At 46.5% G+C, this 23,964-nt stretch overlaps 1 protein-coding gene across 6 annotated transcripts in view; it reads right to left on the bottom strand.

The window, feature by feature from the left end:
- Positions 1 to 23,964, bottom strand: part of NCOR1 (nuclear receptor corepressor 1) — a 181,303-nt gene that overhangs the window by 76,047 nt on the left and 81,292 nt on the right. For all 6 annotated transcript variants that reach the window (XM_087890260.1, XM_087890272.1, XM_087890258.1 and 3 more), the window contains exons 16-19: positions 22,949 to 23,166; positions 17,737 to 17,799; positions 6,051 to 6,190; positions 2,711 to 2,837 (exon numbers count right to left, since the gene is read on the bottom strand). In XM_087890260.1, the coding sequence (XP_087746386.1) occupies positions 2,711 to 2,837; positions 6,051 to 6,190; positions 17,737 to 17,799; positions 22,949 to 23,166 (548 nt within the window). The remainder of the gene's footprint in view (positions 1 to 2,710; positions 2,838 to 6,050; positions 6,191 to 17,736; positions 17,800 to 22,948; positions 23,167 to 23,964) is intronic.

Below are 23,964 nucleotides of genomic sequence, written 5' to 3'. Positions count from 1 at the left end.
CTTGTCCAAGATTCTCCGATTCCTAATTGATCTCAGAATTCAACCACATCCCCAAGGTTAATGTTGATCCCTTTTATGGGGAAACTAATTAAGGAGCCTGGTTTAGCTCAGCAGACTAAAAGCATTGTGATTAACACCAGCTGCCTGCAATTACTGCAGGTTCGAATCTCACAGGCTCAAGGTTGACTCAGCCTTCCATCCTTTCTAAGGTGGGTAAATTGAGGACCCAGTTTGTGGGGGCAATAAGCTGACTTTGTATAAATATACAAAAGGATGAAGGCTATTGCTTAACGCATTGTAAGCCGCCCTGAGTCTCCGGAGAAGGGCGGCATATAAATCAAATTAAAAAAAAAAAAAAAGGAGAGACCCAATCTAGACATAAGGACAAATTTCTTGGCAGTGAGAATAATTAATCAGTGGAACAGCTTGCCACCAGAAATTGTGGGTGCTTCACTGGAGGCTTTTAAGAAGAGACTGGACAGTCACTTGTCTGAAATGGTATAGGGCAGTAGTGAAATGTAAAATTTGTTACTACCGGTTGTGTGGGCGTGGCTTGGGGGGTGTAATATGACTGAGTGGGTGTGGCCAACTTTTTTTTTTTTTTACTTTTAAAACCATTTTTTCTACAACCTCTTCGGCTGAAGAGGTTGTAAAAAAAAATGCTTTTAAAAGCCTCTGATGATCCCAGCTGACTTGCCTGATCGGCTTAGGCGTTTTTTCCTTTTAAAAACATTTTTTCTATTATCTCTTCAGCCGAAGAGGTTGTAGAAAAAATGCTTTTAAAAGTAAAAAAAAAAAAAAAAAAAGCCTCTGATGATCCTCCGGCTCAGCTCATCGTCAGAGGCTTTTAAAAGCATTTTTTTACAACCTCTTCAGCCGAAGAGGTTGTAGAAAAAATGTTTTTAAAAGGAAAAAAAAAACCTCTGCCAATCAGGCAACTCAGCTGGGATCGTCAGAGGCTTTTAAAAGCCTTTTTTCTACAACCTCTTCAGCCGTAGAGGTTGTAGAAAAAATGCTTTTAAAAGCCTCTGATGATCCCAACTGAGCCGCGCGATCATCAAAGGCTTTTTTTTTTAACTTTTAAAAGCATTTTTTCAGCCAAAAAGGTTGTAGAAAAAATGCTTTTAAAAATAAAATAAAAAGCCTCTGATGATCGCGTGGCTCAGCTGGGCAATGGGGGAAGGGGGGGCAGGGATTTTTGCTACCGGTTCTCCGAACCACCTGTCTCCATCGCTACCGGATCAGGCGATACGGTCCGAACCGGGAGCACATTTCACCCCTGGTGTAGAGTCTCTTGCTTAAGCAGGGGGCTGGACTAGAAGACCTCCAAGGTCCCTTCCAGCTCTATTCTGTTCTATTCTATTAAGAACGGTTGCAGGAATTGAGTATGGCCGGTCTAGAGAAAAGAAGGACTAGGGGAGACATGATAGCATTTTCCATTATTTGAGGGGCTGCCACAAAGAGGAGGGGGGGGGGTCAACCTATTCTCCAAAGCACCTGAAGGCAGGAGAAGAAGCAACGGATGGACACTAATCAACGGAGAAATAAGGAGAAATTTTCTGACAGTGAGAATGTCAGAATGGACATGACTCGCCTCCAGATGTTGAGGGTACTCCCTCACTGGAGGTCTTTAAGAAGAGACTGGATGACCATTTGACTAAGGTCTCCTGCTTAGGCAGGGGGTTGGACTAGAAGACCTCCAGGGTCCCTTCCAGCCCTATGATTCTATTATAATCAGGGAAAGGGCTTGCCTCCAGAAAGCTGTGGGCTGAAATGGCATAAGGCCTCCTGTTTGTTTTTCAAGATCCCTTCCAGCTCTATTCTGATGGACTGCAGCCCCCTCTCGTCCTGCTCAAATGGATCAAGCAATTTTCGCTGACCCCTTAAAAATTATCGAGCACCACCAGGCAACCTTGCAAAGCCGGCTGTTCTGCCTGAACGATTGGGCTCTGGAACTCTCCCTTGGTCTTTCTAGATCAGGAGGGTGTCAAACGCAAAGCCACGATGTGGTCGGATCCGGTCGACGGGGCCGTAAGAGGAAACATGCCAGCAGTTTGGGGAGTGGTGTCAACCTGGCCATGCCCACTCAGTAAGCCACACCCCCTGTGAGTAGCATCAAGATGGCCACGCCCACCCAATCAGCCCCACCCACCCAGTTGGCTGCACCCGGTGAGTGGTGTCAACCTGGCCACACCCACTCAGTCAGCCACACCCACCCAGTCGGGTGAACCCCGTTGAGTGGTGTCAACCTGGCCACGCCTACCCAGTCAGCCACACCCCCTGTGAGTAGCATCAAGACTGCCACGCCCACCCAATCAGCCACACCCACCCAGTTGGCTGCACCTGGTGAATGGTGTCAACCTGGCCACGCCCACCCAGTCAGCCACACCCACCCAGTCGGCTGAACCCGGTTGAGTGGTGTCAACCTGGCCACGCCCACCCAGTCAGCCACACCCCATGAGTAGCATCAAGATGGCCACGCCCACCCAATCAGCCCCACCCACCGTTGGCTGCACCCGGTGAGTGGTGTCAACCTGGCCACGCCCACCCAGTCGGCCCCACCTACCCAGTCGGTCACACCTGGTGAGTGGCGTCAAGCTGGCCACGCCCACCCAGTCAGCCACACACACCCAGCCCCCCTCCGAGATCAACCACAGCCCTGATGCGTCCTTCAATGAAATTGAGTGTGACACCCGTGTTCTAGACTCACCTTCGCTGTCTTCCGGGTTCTCTTCCTCGTTGGACACCTCGATGTCCTCATCCTCCTGTGCGGAGACGGTGGACGCCACGCTCTCGCACTGAGAAACGTCCCGTTCCTCGCGCGGCCTTCGAGAAGACTAGAAAAAGGAAGGGAGACGGTGTAACTCCTGGCTTGTGCAGCTAGTCCTCAACTTACGACCCGCAAGGGAGCTCTAGACTTCCGCTGCTGAGCGAGACGCTTGTCCGACTTTCCTCCCATTTTACGACCTTTCTTCCCGCAGTCGTTAAGTGAATCGCTGCAGTTGTAGTTAAAGTGAGTCTCACGGTTGTTAAGTGAATCTGGCTTCCCCTCCCTTCCCCCACCCCCCGACATTGACTTTCCTGGTACAAAGGTCGCAAAAGGGGATTGCGTGACCCGGGGACACGGCGAACGTCGTAAATATAAACCAGTTGCCAAGCATCCAAATTTTGACGGGGATGCTGCAGTGATTGGTAAGTGTGAAAAAGAGTTTTAAGCCACTTTTTCTTCCAGCGCTGTTGTTAACTTCGAACGGTCACTAAATGAAAGCTTAGAAGTCGAAGACTATCTGTATATTAGGAGAGGAAAGCAAGGGAGGAGTCAAGAGCGGAATCTGCCTGGAATCCTTGCGTTCCCACAAGTGATCTCACTCCAAACCCTTTTGAATTTTGTTGACTCTTCTCTAATGCCAATTCATGCTGACTGTTGGTTGATTAATTCTTGTGGATAGGCATAAAGTGATAAATCAATTTTAATTGGAATTTAATGTGTGGTCTTTATCCTTCATGCTTTAAACATGTCTGGATTGCCTGCTTTAGGGTGTGGATTGGATGGCTTGCCTCCTCTAATATCTTAAAACCAGGGGGTCTTCTAGGTGTTGGGATAACAAGGTCTAGGAAAAGTCATCCTGCAAGAGATATGTCTAAACTTCCATAATGCCAGTCTTCTGGATCATCTCCTCCTCCTGAAATTAGGATGGCCCTTAGCCTGTAGCCTTTTCAAGGTCTTAAAAGATTTGGTGGTATGCCTGGGTCTGGGGTCCCAAGTGAAGCAGGAAGGGTCCCGTTTCCTGGTTACGCTAACATTTAAACGTAAAGGTAAAGGTTCCCCTCGCACATATGTGCTAGTCGTTCCCGACTCTAGGGGGCGGTGCTCATCTCCGGTTCAAAGCCGAAGAGCCAACACTGTCCGAAGATGTCTCCGTGGTCACGTGGCCGGCATGACTCAACGCCAAAGGCGCACGGAACGCTATTCCCTTCCCACCAAAGGTGGTCCCTATTTTTCTACTTGCATTTTTTACGTGCTTTCGAACTGCTAGGTTGGCAGAAGCTGGGACAAGTCACGGGAGCTCACCCCGTTACGCGGCACTCGGGATTCGAACCGCTGAACTACCGATCTTTTGATTAAGTGTTCCGGTTTTTTTTTTCTTTTTCTATTGTGGTTTTTAATTGGTTTTAATTGAGTTGATGGCTGTCTGAGGACCAAAGGCACTGGTTTTGAGATGGATGGCCATACTCATTGGATGGATGGATGGATGGATGGATGGATGGATGGATGTAAAATGAATGAATGCATGGATAAATAAATAATGAATGAATGATGGATGGATGGATGGTCAGACAATGAATGAATGCGTGGATAAATCTTGAATGGATGGATAACGAACGAATGGATAATGAATGAATGCATGGATAAATAATGAATGAATGGATGATGGATGGATTGATGATGAACAAACAGATGGATAAATGCTGACTGGATGGATAACGAACGAATGGATAATGAATGGATGGATGGATGGATGAAGTGATGGATGGAAGAATGAACTGATGTCAAATAAAGCAATGCCTGGATAAATTATGAATGGATGAATAATGGATGGATAGACGATGAACGAATGGATGGATAAATGCTGAATGGATGGAAAACAAATGAATGGATTGATGGAACAATTGATGGATGGAAAAATGAATTGATGGAAAATGATTGAATGCATGGATAAATAAATAAAATGAATGGATGGTTGGCTGGCTGGCTAGATAAACGAATGGGTGGGTAAATATTGAATGGATGACTAACAAATAAACTGATAATGAATGATGGATGGATGAATTGCTGGATGGAAGAATGAATTGATGGAAAATGAATGAAAGCATGGATAAATAACAAATGAATGGATGGATGGATGATGAATGGATGGAAGAATGAACTGATAGCTAAACGGCAAATGGATGGTTGAATCAATAAGAATTAATAGATGGGTAGACGGATGATGGATGAATAAATGAATGGATGGATGGATGGATGGATGGATAATGAATGGATGGAAGAATGAACTGATAGCTAAAAAGTGAATGAATGGATGAATCAATAAGAATTAATAGATGGGTAGATGGATGGATAGATGAATAAATGAATGGATGGAAGAATGAATTGATGGAAAATGAATGAAAGCATGGATAAATAATTAATGGATGGATGGATAATGAATGGATGGAAGAATGAATTGATAGCTAAACAGTGAATGGATGGATGAATCAATAAGAATTAATAGATGGGTAGACGGATGATGGATGAATAAGTGAATGGATGGATGGATGGATAATGAATGGATGGAAGAATGAACTGATAGCTAAAGAGTGAATGAATGGATGAATCAATAAGAATTAATAGATGGGTAGACGGATGATGGATGAATAAGTGAATGGATGGATGGATGGATAATGAATGGATGGAAGAATGAACTGATAGCTAAAGAGTGAATGAATGGATGAATCAATAAGAATTAATAGATGGGTAGACGGATGATGGATGAATAAATGAATGGATGGATGGATGGATGGATAATGAATGGATGGAAGAATGAACTGATAGCTAAAAAGTGAATGAATGGATGAATCAATAAGAATTAATAGATGGGTAGATGGATGGATAGATGAATAAATGAATGGATGGAAGAATGAATTGATGGAAAATGAATGAAAGCATGGATAAATAATTAATGGATGGATGGATAATGAATAGATGGAAGAATGAATTGATAGCTAAACAGTGAATGGATGGATGAATCAATAAGAATTAATAGATGGGTAGACGGATGGATGAATAAATGAATGGATGGATGAATGAATCGATGGATAATGAATGGATAGCAGGATAACTAATGGATGACTGAACGAATAACTGAATGAAATTCTTGACACGGGAAGCTCTCTGAATGAAGTTGGCAGAAAAAGGTTCATTCCCTTTCCCGCCCCCCCCAGGCAGCCCCCGATTACTCTCCCGCCCACCCCAATTCACCCCACCCCCCTCACCTGTCTGCCCTTCTCACCTTCTGCTTGTACTGCTGAAGGAGGCTGTCCAGGTTGTGCCTCCGTTTGTAGTTGAAGTAGAAGTTCTTGCACTGGGCTTCGCTCTTTGTCCCCACCATCTTGGCGATGGCCGCCCAGTTGCGCCCGTGTTCCACCAGCCCTGCCAACACACGACATAACATTGGGTCAGACCTTGTGGCTCCGTTCTCAGAAATTTGGGGAGGTTAGGGGCAGCGGTGAGATCCTGCCGGTTTAAGAACTGGTTCGGTGATCTCGCGCAAATCAGCTGAGAAGATATAGATCAATAAAGCACAGGGGTGGGCCCAGCTGATTATCGGAGCAAACCGGTTCGCTCCCAGCTGATCGTTGGAGCTACCGATTCGCCCGAACCGGCCGAATCCCAACCCTGGGACTTCCTTCTACCTTCTTTCCACAACGCCCAAACTTTATAAAATTAGATCGGACCCTTGTAATCTAATCGCTGACGGCTCATTGGGCTATTCTGTGACAGAAACCCCGCGGATGGCTTGCAATGCCTGGGAGGAACCTTTGAGGCCATCTATCCGAACCCTCGGCCCATAAATATTTATTTTGAAATATTTTTTCCAGATCTTAGAATGGTACAGGCAGTCCTGAACTGAGAACCGTAATGACTGTGCAAATTTAAGAAGGTGCTGAAAATAGTGACGTAAAGACTGGTCCTCGCGCTTACAACCGTTGCGGTGTTCCCCCGAGTCACGTGATCAATGTTTCGGCGCTTGGCAATCAGCATGTATTTATGACAGTTGCCCTGATTTTAGTCCTGCCTTAGGAACGAACACCGGCTGGGTGACTCTGGGTCAAACACCAGGAGATGGTGAGTTCTAGTCCTGCCTTAGGCATGAAAGCCAGCTGGGTGACTTCGAGCCAATCACTAGGAGACAGTGAGTTCTAGTCCCACCTTAAGCATGAAAGCCAGCTGGGTGACTTTGGGCCAATCACCAGGAGACAGTGAGTTCTAGTCCCGCCTTAGGCATGAAAGCCGACTGGATGACTTTGGGCCAATCACCTGAGTTCTAGTCCCACCTTAAGCATGAAAGCCAGCTGGGTGACTCTGGGCCAATCACCAGGAGACAGTGAGTTCTAGTCCCGCCTTAGGCAGGAAAGCCAGCTAGGCTACTCCCTTGCTCTTTCAGCCCGACCCACTTCACAGGGTTGTTGTTGTAGGAAAAAAAACAGGAAGAGGAATAGCGTGTTGGATTCTGCACGCCGCCTCGAGTTAGGTGTAAGATTAAAGGCGATTATAATCAAATCAATTAAAAAAAATTCAATTCCATCGTGCAAATTTACCGGACGGGTCCCTATCTGACATCAAGGAGCTTCAATTTAGCCGGAGCAGCACTTCAACTACAGCAAAAGCAATTTTTTTTTAAAAAAAAACACACACCAAAAAGCAGGATTTAGTTATCTGGAGCAATCTCAGGGGAATTTTCTCCTCTTTGGAAAATCCCGGGAGATTTATGGAACCGGGAAGGAGGCCCTCTCTGTCGTCGGCACCGCCGTCTCCCATCTCAAGCCAGGCCTCCCCGCTCCTGGCCGGCAAGACGGAGAAGCTGAACCCTCCTAAGGTCATCCCGTGTCGCTTGCCAAGAATTTTTTTTACAGCCGGCCCTCTGACCCTACGGCACCCAAGGCTTATCTGCTGGATCATGCCGTCTCCCCGGCTGACATAACCTAATTCTCTCCGGACCAGAAAGCCCTGGACCTCTCCTGCCCTTCCTCCCCGCCCCCCCCCCCCCCCCGCACCAGGGAGGAAAACGGTGGGGCTGGAAACAAACCACGAAGGCCTGATATGCAACGGGATACAGGATGACAGACTTGGGAGGGACCTCAGAGGTCTTCTAGTCCAACCCCCAGCTCAAGAAAGAGAGCCTATGGACGTTCCGGACAACTGGCTGTTTGGGTCCCTCCTTAAAAGCCTCCAGAGAGTTTAGTGAAAAGAAGGACTAAAGTGGGGAGAGGAGACGGGACATGATGGCAGTGTTGCAATATTTATGGGGCTGCCCCCCCCCCAAAAAAAGAGACAGGGGCTCAACCTATTCTCCAAAGCCCCTGAAGGCAGGAGAAGAAGCAACGGATGGGAAGTCACCAAGGAGGGAACCGATCGAGAAATAAGGAGAGATTTCCTGACAAGTGACTACAATTAGCCAGTGGAACAGCCTGCCACCAGAAGTTGTGGGCGCTTCATCACTAGAGGGTTTTAAAAAGTTTCGTTCCATATAGTATCAACTCTCAAGTTTCCTCTTTGCTATGCATTCAAAATGGACAGTGATGGATGGATGGACGGACACAGACAGACAGATACATGGATACATAGATAGAAGGATGGATGGACGGACGGATAGATAGGGATGGATGGATGGATGGATGGACAGAGAGAGAGAAAGAGAGAGAGAGAGAGATAGGAATGATGGATGGATGGGTGGGTGGATGGATAGATAGATGGATGGATGGATGGAAGGAAGGATGGATGGACGGACAGACAGACAGATACATGGATACATAGATAGAAGGATGGATGGATGGACAGATAGATAGGGATGGATGGATGGATGGACAGAGAGGGAGAGATAGGGATGATGGATGGATGGATGGATAGATAGATGGATGGATGGAAGGAAGGATGGGCGGACAGACAGACAGACAGATATACATGGATACATAGATAGAAGACAGATAGATAGATACATAGATAGAAGGATAGATGGACGGATAGATAGATAGGGATGGATGGATAGATGGATGGATGGATGGATAGACAGAGAAAGATAGATGATAAAGATAGATACAGTAGATAGAGATGGATGGATGGATGGATGGATGGACGGGCAGACAGACAGACAGATATACATGGATACATAGATAGAAGGATGGATGGACAGACAGATAGATAGATACATAGATAGATAGGGATGGATGGATGGATATATAGAGATAGATAGATATAGATAGATAGCGATGGATGGATAGACAGATAGAGATAGAGAGAGATAGATACATAGATAGAAGGATAGATGGACGGATAGATAGATAGGGATGGATGGATAGATGGATGGATGGATGGATAGACAGAGAAAGATAGATGATAAAGATAGATACAGTAGATAGAGATAGATGGATGGATGGATGGACGGGCAGACAGACATAAATATATATATATACACACACACACAAATTATATATATGCACACACACACACGGGTGTAGACATATACATATATATATATATATAATGAGTATATGTGTGTTATGTAAGTGTATGGGTAGATATGCACTTTCTTTTGAGAGCAGGCAACAGAATTTCATTTTTAATGTTTGCCAGAGTGCTCCGAGCAAAAAAATGAAAATAAAAGGCTATCTTATCGTGTAAGAGACGTTTGTCTGGAACGGTCTAGTAGGGTCTCCTGCCTGAGCAGGGGGTTGGACTAGAAGACCTCCGAGGTCCCTTCCATCTCTGTTATTCTGTTATTGAGATAGGGGAACATATGACGATTACAACAGATATGAGATGGCCCGAGCAGCTTGCAGAAGCCCACGCTGCCATTTTTCACAAGTAGTCCTCGACTTACAACCATTTGTTTAATGACTGTTCAAAGTTACCATGGCCCTGGAATAGAATGACTTTATGATTGTTTTTCACACCGAGGAGCCTGGCAGCATCCCCACAACGATCAAAAACCAGATGTTTGGCAACTGATTCATATTTATGACGGTCGCAGTGTCCCGGGGCTCATGTGAAGGTCATTTTGCGACCTTCTGACAAGAAAAGTAAAGAAAAGTAAAGAGCCCTGGTGGCGCAGCAGGCTAAAACACTGTTATTAACATCCAGCTGCCTGCAATTACTGCAGGTTCGAATCTCGCCAGGCTCAAGGTTGACTCAGCCTTCCATCCTTTCTAAGGTGGGTAAATTGAGGACCCAGTTTGTGGGGGCAATAAGCTGACTTTGTATAAAATATACGAAAGTATGAAGGCTATTGCTTAATGCATTGTAAGCCGCCCTGAGTCTCTGGAGAAGGGCGGCATATAAATCAAATTTAGAAAAGAAAGAGAAAGAAGGAAGGAAGGAAGGAAGGAAGGAAGGAAGGAAGGAAGGAAGAAAGAAAGAAAGAAAGAAAGAAAGAAAGAAAGAAAGAAAGAAAGAAAGAAAGAAAGAAAGAAAGAAAGAAAGAAAGAAAGAAAGAAAGAAAGAAAGAAAGAAAGAAAGAAGCTGACTTTGTATAAATATACAAAAGGATGAAGGCTATTGCTTAACGCACTGTAAGCTGCCCTGAGTCTCCGGAGAAGGGCGGCATATAAATCAAATTTTAAAAAAAAAAAGTCAACGGGGGATGCCAGATTCACTTAACAACCGTGCGACTTGCTTCACAGTTGCAACGATCCCTTGTTCCTTATTGGGATAGCATAGAAGAACAGAGTTGGAAGGGACCTTGGAGGTCTTCTAGTCCAACCCCCAAGCTAAGGGGCATTTTGGATATTGTTTATTGATTGACGGTTAGCCTAGTGCCGTGATGGCGAACCTATGGTGGCACGCGGAGCCATAACGGTGGGCACGCGAGCATTGCCCTAGCTCAGCTCCAGCACACAGGTGCACACCAGAGGCTTTCTAGGAGCCTGGGGAGGGTGAAAAACGGGCCTTCCCCATCCCCATCCCCGGAGGCTGAAAATGGCCCGTTTCCTGACTTCCAGTGGCGCTGGAAGGCCCGTTTTTCGCCCTCCCCAGGCACCAGAGGCTTTCTTGGAGCCCGGGTAGGGTGAAAAACAGGCCTTCCGGTCCCACTGGAAGATGGGAAACGGGCCATTTCCGATCTCCGAAGGGCCTCCGAGAGGGAGGGGAAGGCCGTTTTCGCCCTCCCCGGGCTCCAAGAAAGCCTCCGGTGCCTGGGGAGGGCGAAAAACGGGCCTTCCGGTCCCACTGGAAATCGGGAAATGGGCCATTTCTGGTCTCCGAAGGGCCTCTGAGAGGGTGGGGAAGGCCGTTTTCACCCTCCCCGGGCTCTGGTGCCTGGGGAGGGCAAAAAAACGGGCCTAACTGGGCCCACTGTGCCATCATGTGCTACAAACGGGGGGAGTGCAGGGGGGTCACGTGCACATGCGCAGGGGGCATTGAATTATGAGTGTGGCCACGCATACGTGCGAGCCCCTGCGCTCCCCCCGCTTTTGGCACACGACGGCAAAAAGGTTGGCCATCACTGGCCTAGTGTTAATCTTGGTATTAACCAAAGAATATCCCAATCAAGGAACTAAGAACTCAGACCTAAAATAGTAAACTGCAGCCTAAATAAGTAACCACCAAGAAGAAAACAACGCTACCACCAACACTGGTGGGATAAACAGACAGCAGGCCTTACCTCCTACTAGCGCTGATGATGTTCCCTAGCAGGGTCAAGAAACGTCTTCAAGAAAACAACCCAGCTCAGAGAGCCCCCAGCACCCCATTAATCCTCCCCCTCCTCCTCTTCCTCCTCCTCCACTTCTCCACTAATCCCACACCCTTCTACCACTGATAATATCACTTAGTTGGGTCATGAGACGTCTGCAAGAAAGCCACCAAGCTCAGACCTGTCTTTCTGAATTCCACAACCCCTTCTTCTTCTAGCACTGATCGTGTTGCCTAGTCGGGTCGCGAAACGTCCACAAGAAAACCACTGAGCACCCAGGACCCCATGGTCCTCCTCTCCTCTTCCTCCTCCCTTCTAACACTGATAATATTCCCTAGTTGGGTCACGAAACATCCAAAAGGAAACCCCACTGAGCTCAGAGAGGAACAAGGACCCCATAGTCCTCCTCCTCCTATTTCTCCTCCCTTCTAACACTGATGATATTCCCTAGTTGGGTCACGAAACGTCCACAAGAAAACCAAGCTCAGAGAGCACCCAGGACCCCCCAGTCCTCCTCTCCTCTTCCTCCTCCCTTCTAACACTGATGATGTTCCCTAGTTGGGTCACAAAACGTCCACAAGAAAGCCCCACTGAGCTCAGAGAGCACCCAGGACCCCACAATCCAACCCTGAGCTACAAATATTCTCTTCAATTCCATGTGATAAAAATCAACTTATAAGATACGCAACTAACAGGAGCCTGGATAGCTCAGCAGACTAATGCATTGCAATTTAACTCCAGTTGTCTGCAATTACTGCGAGTTCGAATCTCGCCAGGCTCAAGGTCGACTCAGCCTTCCATCCTTTCTAAGGTAGGTAAATTTAGGACCCAGATTGTGGGGGCAATAAGATGACTTTGTAAAAATACACAAAAGGATGAAGGCTATTGCTTAACGCATTGTAAGCCCCCCTGAGTCTCCGGAGAAGGGCGGCATATAAATCAAATTTTAAATTTTTTTTTAAAAAAACCTAACTACTTATATATATATATATATTTTTCTCAAAATGAACCTTCAAACTGAGCAAAACCAGATTTGGAAGAAAACGACCCAACATCCTTTGGGAACTGAGCTTTTTATTCCTTCCTGCTTTACAGTAAGTCCCAAATGTGAATCAAATGTTTAAAAACCTATCTGGGTTTTGGACACAAAAGGGGAAAAGGAGGTAAATCAATCATCCGGTAAGGGAGGTGAGGAGGGAGGGAAGAAGGATTTAAGAAAAAAAAAAAAATTCAAAGCAAAGCAGGAGCAGCAGGAGGAGGAGGAGGAGGAGAGGGGGAAATTGATGGCCATGAGTCATAAGCAAAGAGAGAGAGAGAGAGAGAGAGAGAGAGAACCCAAACAACCTCAAAAGTTATCTGGAACAGTTTTTAGACATTTTTGGTTGTCTGGGCAACGGGGGGATCTGCTCTCTCCAAGTCCTGAGAAGATCCAGTTGTGCAAATCACACGCACATAATCGCTAGGCAGCGTTGTCGGCATTTCCTGGCAGCTGGACCCCCGCTTAATCAAAATGCTGTTGCAATCCCATGTTTTTTTGGGGGGTAGAGGGGCTGCTAAGGCTCTGTAATTCAGGGGTCCCTCCCAACCCTCGTCTGACAAGCAAAGTCCACTGGGGGGGGAGAGATTCACTTAACGACCATGTTACTGTCTTTACCACCGCAGCAATTCACCTAATGGCAGGAACGGTTGTTGTAAGAGACAAACCTCACTGCATGGCCTTGCTTAGCGACAGAAATGTTTGATGCGGTCGTTAAGTCGAGGGCTTAAGTCATATTTCAAGGGTGGATGAGTCAACGAGGCCTTTTGGGGTGGGGCTTAATTCACCTGGCTGGACATCCTCTCTCCCCTCCCCCAAACAGAGGAGATCCCATTTTTATTTTAATTATTTTTTTGCATCGCCACCGGCTAAACTCCTGAAAAGTTTGAGAGAATTCAAAGTTTCCGAGGGAAGTTTGGAGCAAGCAATTGATCGGGCGGACGTGAAAATAGGCCGTCCTTCCATCATGCTGGGTTTTTGTTTTTTTTTTCGTTTTGTGTTTTAAAAATTGGGGTCCCCAACCTGTGGGACGTGGTGGGCAGGAATCTACTGGGCCTGGTGGCTCAGCAGACTAAAGCGCTGTTAAGTAACACCAGCTGCCTGCAATTACTGCGAATTCAATTCTCACCAGGCTCAAGGTTGACTCAGCCTTCCATCCTTCCGAGCTAGGTAAAATGAGGACCCAGATTGTGGGGCCAATAAGCTGACTTTGTATAAATATACAAAAGGATGAAGGCTATTGCTTAGCGCATTGTAAGCCCGCCCTGAGTCTCCGGAGAAGGGCAGCATATAAATCAAATTTTTAAAAAAAATCTATCTATCCATCTATCTATCCATCTATCATCTATCAGTCTGTCTGTCTATCTATCTATGTATCTATCTATCCATCTATCATCTATATCTATTTATCTATCTATCATCTATACCTATCTATCCATCCATCCATCCATCCATCCATCCATCCATCCATCCATCCATCCATCCATCCATCCAAGAGCCTGTAGTACAGCGGACTAAAGCACACTGTTATTAACAACTGCTGCCTGCAATTACTGCAAGTTCAAATGTCTCCAAGGCTCAAGATTGACTCAGCCTTCCATCCTTTCTAAGGTAGGTGAAATGAGGACCCAGATTGTGGGGGCAATAAGCTGACTTTGTATAAAATATACAAAAGAATGAAGGCTATTGCTTAACGCATTGTAAGACGCCCTGAGTCTCCGGAGAAGGGCGGCATAAAACAAATTTTAAAAAAAAATCTATCTATCATCTATCAGTCTGTCTGTCTATCTATCTATGTATCTATCCATCTATCCATCTATCATCTATATCTATTTATCTATCTATCATCTATACCTATCTATCCATCCATCCATACATACATACATACATCCATCCATCCATACATACAAGAGCCTGTAGTACAATGGACTAAAGCACACTGTTATTAACAACTGCTGCCTGCAATTACTGCAGGTTCGAATCTCGCCAGGCTCAAGGTCGACTCAGCCTTCCATCCTTTCTAAGGTAGGTAAATTGAGGACCCAGTTTGTGGGGGCAATAAGCTGACTTTGTATAAATATACAAAAGGATGAAGGCTATTGCTTAACGCATTGTAAGCCGCCCTGAGTCTCCGGAGAAGGGCGGCATATAAATCAAATTTAAAAAAAAGAAAAATTGGGCTGTGGCATGCCACAAACTGGACCACGCAAACAATTGATGCCCCATCCGTGGGATGCAGGGAGAACCTCTTGCCATGGATCCGGTCCCCGGTGCCCCAAAGATTGGGGGCTGTTGCCTTAATTCACCCCAAGAGATTTGAGAGAATAATATGAGTTGGAAGGGGCCTTAGAGGTCTTCTAGTCTCACCCCCCCTTTGCTCAAATAGGAAGCCTGTTCCATTCGGGATAGTTGCTTCTTGAAAACCTGAAAGGATGGAGCCAAGCATCAGTGGGATGGGCGATTGGGATGTTTCAAAAGAAAAGGATAAATACAGGCAGGCCTCGCTTTACGACGGTTCATTTAGGACCGTTCAAAATTACAACGGCAAAGGAGAAAAGGGACCCGTGACCGTTTTTCACACTTACGACCATGGCAGCAACCCCATGATCAAAATTCAGATGCTTGGCAACTGACTCGTATTTATGACGGTTGAAGTGTTCCCGGGGGGGGGGGTGTCACGTGATCCCCTTTTGCGACCGTCTGACAAGCCACGTCAATGGGGGAAGCCGGATTCAATTAACAACCACCTGACTAACTTAACATCTACAGTCATTCTCTTAACAACGTAAAAGGCACGAAAGGGTTATTAGACGAGGCAAAATTCACTTAACGAATGTTTCACTTAGCAACAAAAATTTGGGGCTTGACTGTAGAAACTAATCAAGGAGAGAAGCAACCTAGAACTAAGGTGAAATGTCCTGACCTTGAGAGCAATTCACCAGTGGAACAACTTGCCACCAGAAGTTGTGGGAGCTCCATCACTTGAAGTTTTTAAGAAGAGACTGGGCAGCCACCTGTCCGAAATGGTCTCCTGCCTGAGGACGGGGTTGGACTAGAAGACCTTCAAGGCCCCTTCCAACTCTGTTATTTTGCTTTCCTTCCTTCCTTCCTTCCTTCTTTTTTTCTCTCCCTCCCTCCTTCCTTCCTTCGATTCTCTCCCTCTCTTTCCTTCCTTCCTCTTCAATTTTCCTATTTCTTTTTCCTTCCTTCCTCCTTCCCTCTTCCTTTTTTCCTCCTCCTTCTCTCCTTCCTTCCTCCCTCTCTTCCCCTTTCTTTTCTTTCCTTCCTTCCTTCTTCTTTCTTTCTCTCCCTCTCTTCCCCTTCCTTCTTCCTCCCTTTTTGCTTCCTTCCTTTCCTCCATCCCCCTTTCTTCTTTCTTTCTTTTTCTTCTTTCCTTCCTTCCTTCTTTCCTTCTCTTTTTCCCTCCCTCCTTCCTTCCTTCCATTCTCTCCCTCTCTTTCCTTCCTTCCTCTTCAATTTTCCTTTCTTTTTCCTTCCTTTCTCCTTCCCTCCTCTTCCTTTTTTCCTCTTCCTTCTCTCCTTCCTTCCTCCCTCTCTTCCCCTTTCTTCTTTTCTTCTTTCCTTCCTTCCTCCCTGCCTCCCTCCCTCATCACTGGAGATTTTTAAGAAGAGACTGGACAACCACTTGTCTGAAATGGTATAGGGCAGTGGTGGGTTTCAAATTTTTTCACTACCAGTTCTGTGGGTGTGACTTGGTGGGCGTGGCAGGGGAAGGATACTGTAAAATCCCCATTCCCACCTCAATCCGGGGGAAGGATACTGCAAAATCCGCATTTCCTCCTGATCAGCTGGGACTCGGGAGGCAGAGAATAGATGGGGGCAGGGCCAGTCAGAATTTTTACTACCGGTTCTCTGAACTACTCAAAATTTCCACTACCGGTTCTCCAGAACTGCTCAGAACCTGCTGACACCCACCTCTGGTCTAGGGTCTCCTGCTTGAACAGGGGGCTGGACTAGAAGACCTCCAAGGTCCCTCCCCACTCTGCTGTTGGTATTCTGATTCTTTATAGACAAATCCCAACCCCATTGGTAGGAGTGGAAACACCCCGGTTTCCTTTCCTTGCAGATTATTCCGAAGTTCTTTGGGAAGCGGCAGCCACGGATGGTTCCCATCCAGAGGAGTGGGCTGAGTATGGGGAGATGAGGCCTGGAAGCCACCAGAGACCCAATTTCGGCATGAAAAGGACCTCGCCTCAACCCCGGGAGTGCTAATGAGGCTTGACAAAACCTCCCACGAGAGCGGGGCTGACCTACTTGGGACTCGGGGTGGTGGCCCAGCCCATTAACAGAGCTTCTTTGAGGCTGCAAGATTCCCAGGAAGGTTGCCCTGCCTGGACTTTCCAGGAAAAGGAACATCTGGAACTATGTCTCACATGTGGTCCTTTGGTTCCAAAAAGGACTTTGAACAAACAAACAAACAAACACACACACTGGGAGGGAGGGAGGGAGGGAGGGAGGGAGGGAGGGAGGGAGGGAGAAAGAAAGGAAGGAAGGAAGGAAGGAAGGAAGGAAGGAAGGAAGGAAGGAAGGAAGGAAGAAGAAAAGGGGATGGAGGAAGGGAAGGAAGCAAAAAGGGAGGAAGAAGGAAGGGGAAGAGAGGGAAAGAAAGAGGAAGGAAGGAAGGAAAGAAAGAAGGAAGGAAGGAAAGAAGAAAAGAAGAAAGGGGAAGAGAGGGAGGAAGGAAAGAGAGGAGGAAGAGGAAAAAAGAAAGAGGAGGGAAGGAAAGAGAGGGAGAGAATGGAAGGAAGGAAGGAAGGAAGGAAGGAAAGAAAAAAGAAGAGGAAGGAAAGAAGAAAAGAAGAAAGGGGAAAAGAGGGAGGAAGGAAAAAGAGAAGGAAGAGGAAAAAAGGAAGAGGAGGGAAGGAGGAAGGAAGGAAAAAGAAAGGAAAACTGAAGAGGAAGGAAGGAAAGAGAGGGAGAGAATGGAAGGAAGGAAGGAGGGAGGGACGGAAAAAGAGAAGGAAAGAAGGAGAGAAGAAAGGAAGGAAGGAAGGAAGAAAGAGAAAAAGAAAAAGAAAAGAGGAAGGAAAGAAGGAAAGAGGAAAGGGGGATGGAGGAAGGGAACGAAGCAAAAAGGGAGGGAGGAAGGAAGAAAGGAAGGAAGAAGGAAAGAAAGAAAGAAAGAGGAAAATCAAAGAGGAAGGAAGGAAGGAAAGGAGAGAAGGAAGGAAGGGGAAGGGAAGAGGGAAAGAAGGAAGAAAGGAAGTGGCTTTCTTCCTGCTTCAGGCTTACCTTTTTTTGCAACCTCCATCTCTTCTTCCGTCCAGCGCGAGGTCTCTACTGGCTCCGCGGAAGCTGGAACAAGGTGGAGAGGGAAGAAAAGAGAGAGAGAGAGAGAGAGAGAGAGGAGAACCGGTCAGATGGCGTAAAAGGCCAGACTTTGTGCTTTCCGCATAATCTATTAATCTGTTTACAGGAAGGCCTGCTCGGGCCGGCCGCTTGGGAACTCTGCCCGCTGACAGCGGGAGGGCGTCAGTTCTTATTACATCAAAAAAAAAAAAAAGGAAAAAAAGGGGGAAAAAAAAAAAGAAAAACAAGAGTGAGCGGAAGAGGGGGAGGAGGAGGAGGGGGAGAAATCTCCTTCTCCTGTAAAAGGAGGCCGGGAGTTGTGGCCAGAAAAGGCCGTTGGCCAGGACGCTGTCTGGAAGATTTATGCCCCCGAAAGGACCTAGGCAACGGGAGTCCAACCGACTGTGGCAACTTGACGATCCGTGGACTTCAACTCCCAGAATTCCCCAGACAGACCTGCATCCTGTATGTACTGTAGATTTGCATATTGTATATTGAGCGGGTTCTGAAGGAGGGCTGAGAAAATAATTAGAGACCCCTCGTTTCCTGGACATTTAACTGTTTCAGCTCCTCCCCTCGGGACGGCAATATAGGACAGGGGTCTCCCAACTTTTCCTAATTGTGTAAATTTTATTCTGAAGATCTTAACTTAACTGATAAGCCAAATTGACTTATTATTTATTGCTTCTATTCACATTTTGATATATATGTTTATTTTGACTGTTCACCGCCCTGAGTCCTTTGGGAGAAGGGCGGTGTGTATATATATATTATTTATATATATATATAAATAAATAAATAAATAAATAAATAAATAAACTTAGCCACTTTAAGACTGGCGGACTTCAACTCCCATAATTCCCCAGCCAGCATATTGGCTGGAGGATTCTGGGAGTTGAAGTCCACCAGTCTTAAAGTGGGCAGGTGCTGCTGGGCTGGAGGATTCTGGGAGTTGAAGTCCACCAGCCTTAAAGTGGGCAGGTGCTGCTGGGCTGGAGGATTCTGGGAGTTGAAGTCCACCAGCCTTAAAGTGGGCAGGTGCTGCTGGGCTGGAGGATTCTGGGAGTTGAAGTCCACCAGCCTTAAAGTGGCCAGGTGCTGCCGGCTGGGGAATTCTGGGAGTTGAAGTCCACCAGTCTTAAAATGGCCAAGTGCTGCTGGGCTGGAGGATTCTGGGAGTTGAAGTCCACCAGTCTTAAAATGGCCAAGTGCTGCTGGGCTGGGGAATTCTGGGAGTTGAAGTCCACAAGTCTTAAAGTTGCCATGTTTGGAGACCCCTGCTATAGAGCTCTGCATGCCAAAACAACCTAATTCTCGTAGTGCTGCTAATATCTAGGCATGTTAACCCATGCAGTATGGCTGTAGTATTAATTTATTATTATTATTATTTATTATATTTCTATACCGCCTTTCTCCCGTAGGACTCAAGGCGGTGTACAGTCAAGAAAAATATAGATACACAAACATCATAAAATTGCTAATTAAAATTATTACTTAGTTTGGTCAATTAAATAAAACCCAGAATTAGATAACATCTAATTTCTATCCTTCTTATTGTCTTGTCACAAAGGTGCTTTTTTTCCAGGAGGCAAACTGGATTTTCTGGTTTTTCTTTTGAAGACGTTTCGCTTCTCATCCAAGAAGCTTCTTCGGCTCTGACTTGGATGGTGAGGAATGGAAGGATATATTATAAATGACTAACTGTCTGCAAGGAATATAAATCCTTCCGTTCCCCTCCATCCAGTCAGAGCCGAAGAAGCTTCTTGGATGAGAAGTGAAACGCCTTCAAAGAAAAAACAAGGGAGTCCAGTTGCCCCTTGAAAAAAATCTCCAGACCTTCTTTATTTTATTGATATGACTAATGTTGTTGTTGTTTTGCTTGGTATGTGCAATGAGAGCTTCTGTACTGGAGACAAATTCCTTTGGTGTCGAATCACATTTCTTTATCTTTATTCAAATTTCTATACCGCCCTTCTCCTTTCGGACTCAGGGCGGTGAACAGCCAAAAAATAAAACATTTTATATACAAAAGTTAAAACAAATTTAAAATAATTAAATAAATTTGGCCCATTAATTTAAAACATTTGACCGAACAAAATATTCAATTCGATCCGATTGAATCCAATCTCAATTCCAATCTCACTTCCCATTCTAATTGCAATGCAGTTAGTCCTTGACTTACAACAATACATTTAGTGACCGTTCAGTTACAACGGCCTTGAAAAAAGTGACTCGTGACATGTTTTTCACACTTAACGACCGTGGCAGCATCCCCGCGGTCACTTGATCGAAATTCGGACACTTGGCAACTGGCTCCTATTTACGACGGTTGCAATGTCCCGGGGTCCCATGATCCCCTTTTGCGACCTTCTCACGAGCCAAGCCCACTTAACAACCGTGGCAAGAAAGGTCGTAAAATGGAGCAAAACTCACTGAACCCTCTCACTGAACAATGGAAATTTACGGCTTGATTGTGGTCGTAAATCGGATGTTTCAGAAAATAAATTAACTTCATTTATGTGTTTCTTTTACTCGTTACTTATTTTTAGAACAGGACAAAAAAAAATTGAAAATTTGAAGCAAGGTTGCATGGAAACCCTTCCAGCTTTTACCGAAAGAAAAACCAGAAAAGTGAATTAATTTTGACTGATCAAACTGCGCCCTGCAATTAAACATTTTTCTCCTTGTCTTATCTGTACCTGCGGTCCTCGATTTATGACCTCGACTGGGCCCAAAATGTCTGCTGCTCAGTGGGATGTTCGTGAAGTGAGTTTCGCCCCACCTTTCCTGCCACAGTCGCCAAAGTGAATCGCTTCAGTTGTTAAATGAGAAACACAGCTGTTAAGTGAATCACTTCTGTTCTTAAGTCAGTCAGTTGGTCATTCAGTGAATCTGGCTTCCCCACTGACTTCGCTCGTCAGGAGGTCGCAAAAGGGGACCACGTGAACCCCCCGGAACACACTGCGATCGTCATAAATATGAGTCAGTTGTCAAGGGTCCGGATTTTGATGACGTGACGAGGATGCTGCAACTGTCGTTAAGTGTGTGAATCCGTCGTAAGTCACTTTTTTCAGAGATCACGTGACACCCCAGGACACTGTGACTGTCATAAATACGGGCCAGTTGCTGTATTTTGATCATGTGACCACAGGGATGCTACAACGGTCGTCAGGGTGAAAAACGGTCAGAAGTCGATTTTCAGTGTCGTTGTAACTTCGAACGGTCACTAAGTGAACAGACTAAATGACTACTGTAAAGAGTTTGATTCCTTGCTGTCTGAACATCCATAGGTGGTTCTGCCTTCTCCAAACCAGGAATGGAGCTGAGTGTTTTAATGGCCGGATGCCTTTCCTGTTGCCAGTGTGGAGTTTTTTTTTCAACAGATATATTCTCATTGTGGCCAGAGAGAGAAATATCTGCCTCTACCTAGGATCGAACTCACAGCCTCCTGATCGTGAGGCGAGAGCTCCACCTCTAGGCCAGTGCACCACTTCTCCAAACCAGGATCAGGCGGTTAATTTCAGATCAGCTTAATCATGGTTATGTGGGGAGGGAGGAAGGCCAGAGAGAAGGGGAAAAGAGACAGAAAGATTGGGATCTCTCCTGACACCTGTTACCTGGCCTTACCTTGTTAGGATATGGTTTGAGCCTAACAAGTTGTCCAGGCAATATATGTGTTCTGTGACTTTAATATGAATATGTATTATGTGACTTTAATTAGATAATCACTGGTTGTAAACGTATTTAAGAAAGGTACTGTAAAGCAGTGGTCCCCAACCTTTTTATCGCCGCGGACCAATCAGCCTTTGATAATTTTACCGTGGCCCGCTGAGCGCGCGCAGGGGTGGGGGCTTTGGGCCACACGTGCGTACCTGCGCGGGGCTCTCTTCCCTGGAGCCTTTGCGCACGGCCCAGGAGCTTTTGCGCACGGCCCAGGAGCTTTTGCGCACGGCCCAGGAGCTTTTGCGCTGCAGCGTTCATGTCCCCCGGCCGCTGCGCGGCCCGGTGCCAGGTACTCCACGGCCCGGCACCAGTCCGCGGACCGGGGGTTGGGGACCACTGCTGTAAAGTATTCAGTTGATGATATGCTACCATTGTGTGTGGAGTTGCTACCATTGTGCTATCATTGGTTGGATGGATCTGCTACCATCGTGGTTTGTTACCAGAGTGAACTTGTTATTCTAACCAACTACTGTTTGTATGGTAAGAAGATTTTTATATCACTGGACTGATTTAACTGGCAAAGACTTGGATTGATTTAAAAGACTACGAGATTGTTTTTTTTCACTATAAAGTAAATTTTTGATAAACCAGTTTGCACATCTCTTATTCATTGCTCTCAGCAACGTTTCTCTGTGCTCTACACTCTGCTGGTTGGTAACACAACAACAATATCCTTAACAGGATTGATTTAAAAGACTATGAGATTCAATCTAACAACCGTTATTTACTAGCTTAACAAATATGGTGATCCACTTAACAGGGACCAGAAAGGTCATAAAATGGGGCAAAACTCACTTAACAACGGTGGGTTTTTTTCCGTAACAATGGAAGGTTGGCACTCAATAATGGCTGTTAACTCGAGGCCTACCTGCAGAGATAGTCCACGACTTACAATAATTCTTTTAGCGACCGTTCAAAGTTACGACGGCACTGAAAATAAGAGACTTACGACCGTTTTTCTCTCTTGCGACGGTCGCCACCTCTCTGTGGTCACCTGATTTAAATTTGAATGCTTGATAAGTGGTTCCTATTTATGACGGTCGCAGTGTCCCCAGGGGGGACCGGGGGAGGGTCACGTGATCCCCTTTTGCGACCTCCTGACAAGCAAAGTCAACGGGGAAGCTGGATTCATCTAACGACCGGGTGACTCCCTTAATGACGGAAGCGATCCACTTGACAAAAACGCGGCAAGAAAAATCGTGAAACGGGGGAGGAAAAAAGCTCACTCAACAGGTCTCTCGCTTAGCAACGTCAATTCCGGGCTCCACCGTGGTCGTAAGCCGAGGACGACCTGTACTGCTATCCAAACCCAGAGCATCACGGGAAGGATTTTGGAAGCCAGAAACAAGATTGGCAGGAGGCATTTTGCGACAAAATGACCGAGATGGTCAACGGGCCGTTCTTGGGACACCCTCCCCCCCCCTTGACTTACAGGGTTCTGGCGGGGGCGGCAGAGGTGGGGGTGGCTCTTCGGCGGCGGCCGCTGCAGCCGCGTTCGCCGCCGCGGCTTCGTTCGTCATCGATCGGGTGACCCGGCCTTTCCTTCGGCCTTGGCTGTTGGCCGTCTTACGCCCTCTCGGAGCTGCGGGCTCCCGTTCTTCGGACTCCTCTGGCTGGGTTTCGATTTTCTCCTTTTCCTTGATATTTTCCCTGGGGAGAGACGGGGGGGTGGGGGCGTAAAACGAGTCAGAGATGGCCAGGACGAAGTGACCTGGATGGGGAGAGAGAGACGGATATGGCTGCGGTACGAAATAGCGTGAGCTACCTAATCCTTATCAGCTCCTCTGGCAAGTTGGAGGAATCTCTGGCAGGCGCGCGGGGGGCCAGACTGACCCAGCGAGGAATTCTGGATTGGACGGAAGGGACTTTTGATACCGACAGAAGAGGAGATTCGTTGCTCAGGGTTGAACTGTGGAACTCCTTGGGGCTCGCCGAGTTTGTTTTCTTACAGACGTTTCGTGACCCGACTAGGGAATATTATCAGTGCCAGAAGAGAGGAGGAGGAGGAGGAGGAGAAGGAGGGCTGCAGGGTCCTTGGGGCTCTTTTGAATTTGGTGGTTTTCTTGCAAACATTTCAGGACCCAAATAGGGAACATTATCAATGTTAGAAGGGAGGAGGGTTGCCAAGAGGAAGAGGAAAAGGAGGAGGAGGAGGAGGAGACATTTCATGACCCAAATAGGGAACATTATCAGTGCTATAAGGGAGGAGGGTTGCAAAGAGGAGGAGGAGAAGGAGGAGGAGGAGGAGGAGGAGGAGGAGGAGGAGGAAACATTTCATGACCCAAATAGGGAACATTATCAGTGCTATAAGGGAGGAGGGTTGCAAAGAGGAGGAGGAGAAGGAGAAGGAGGAGGAGGAGGAGGAGGAGGAGGAGGAGGAGGAGGAGGAGGAGGAAACATTTCATGACCCAAATAGGGAACATTATCAGTGCTATAAGGGAGGAGGGT

The sequence above is a fragment of the Pantherophis guttatus genome, chromosome 1 (assembly GCF_059756535.1).
Source record: "Pantherophis guttatus breed Tessera chromosome 1, ASM5975653v1, whole genome shotgun sequence".
NCBI lineage: Eukaryota > Metazoa > Chordata > Lepidosauria > Squamata > Colubridae > Pantherophis > Pantherophis guttatus.
This window is presented reverse-complemented; position numbering and strand designations above follow the sequence as displayed.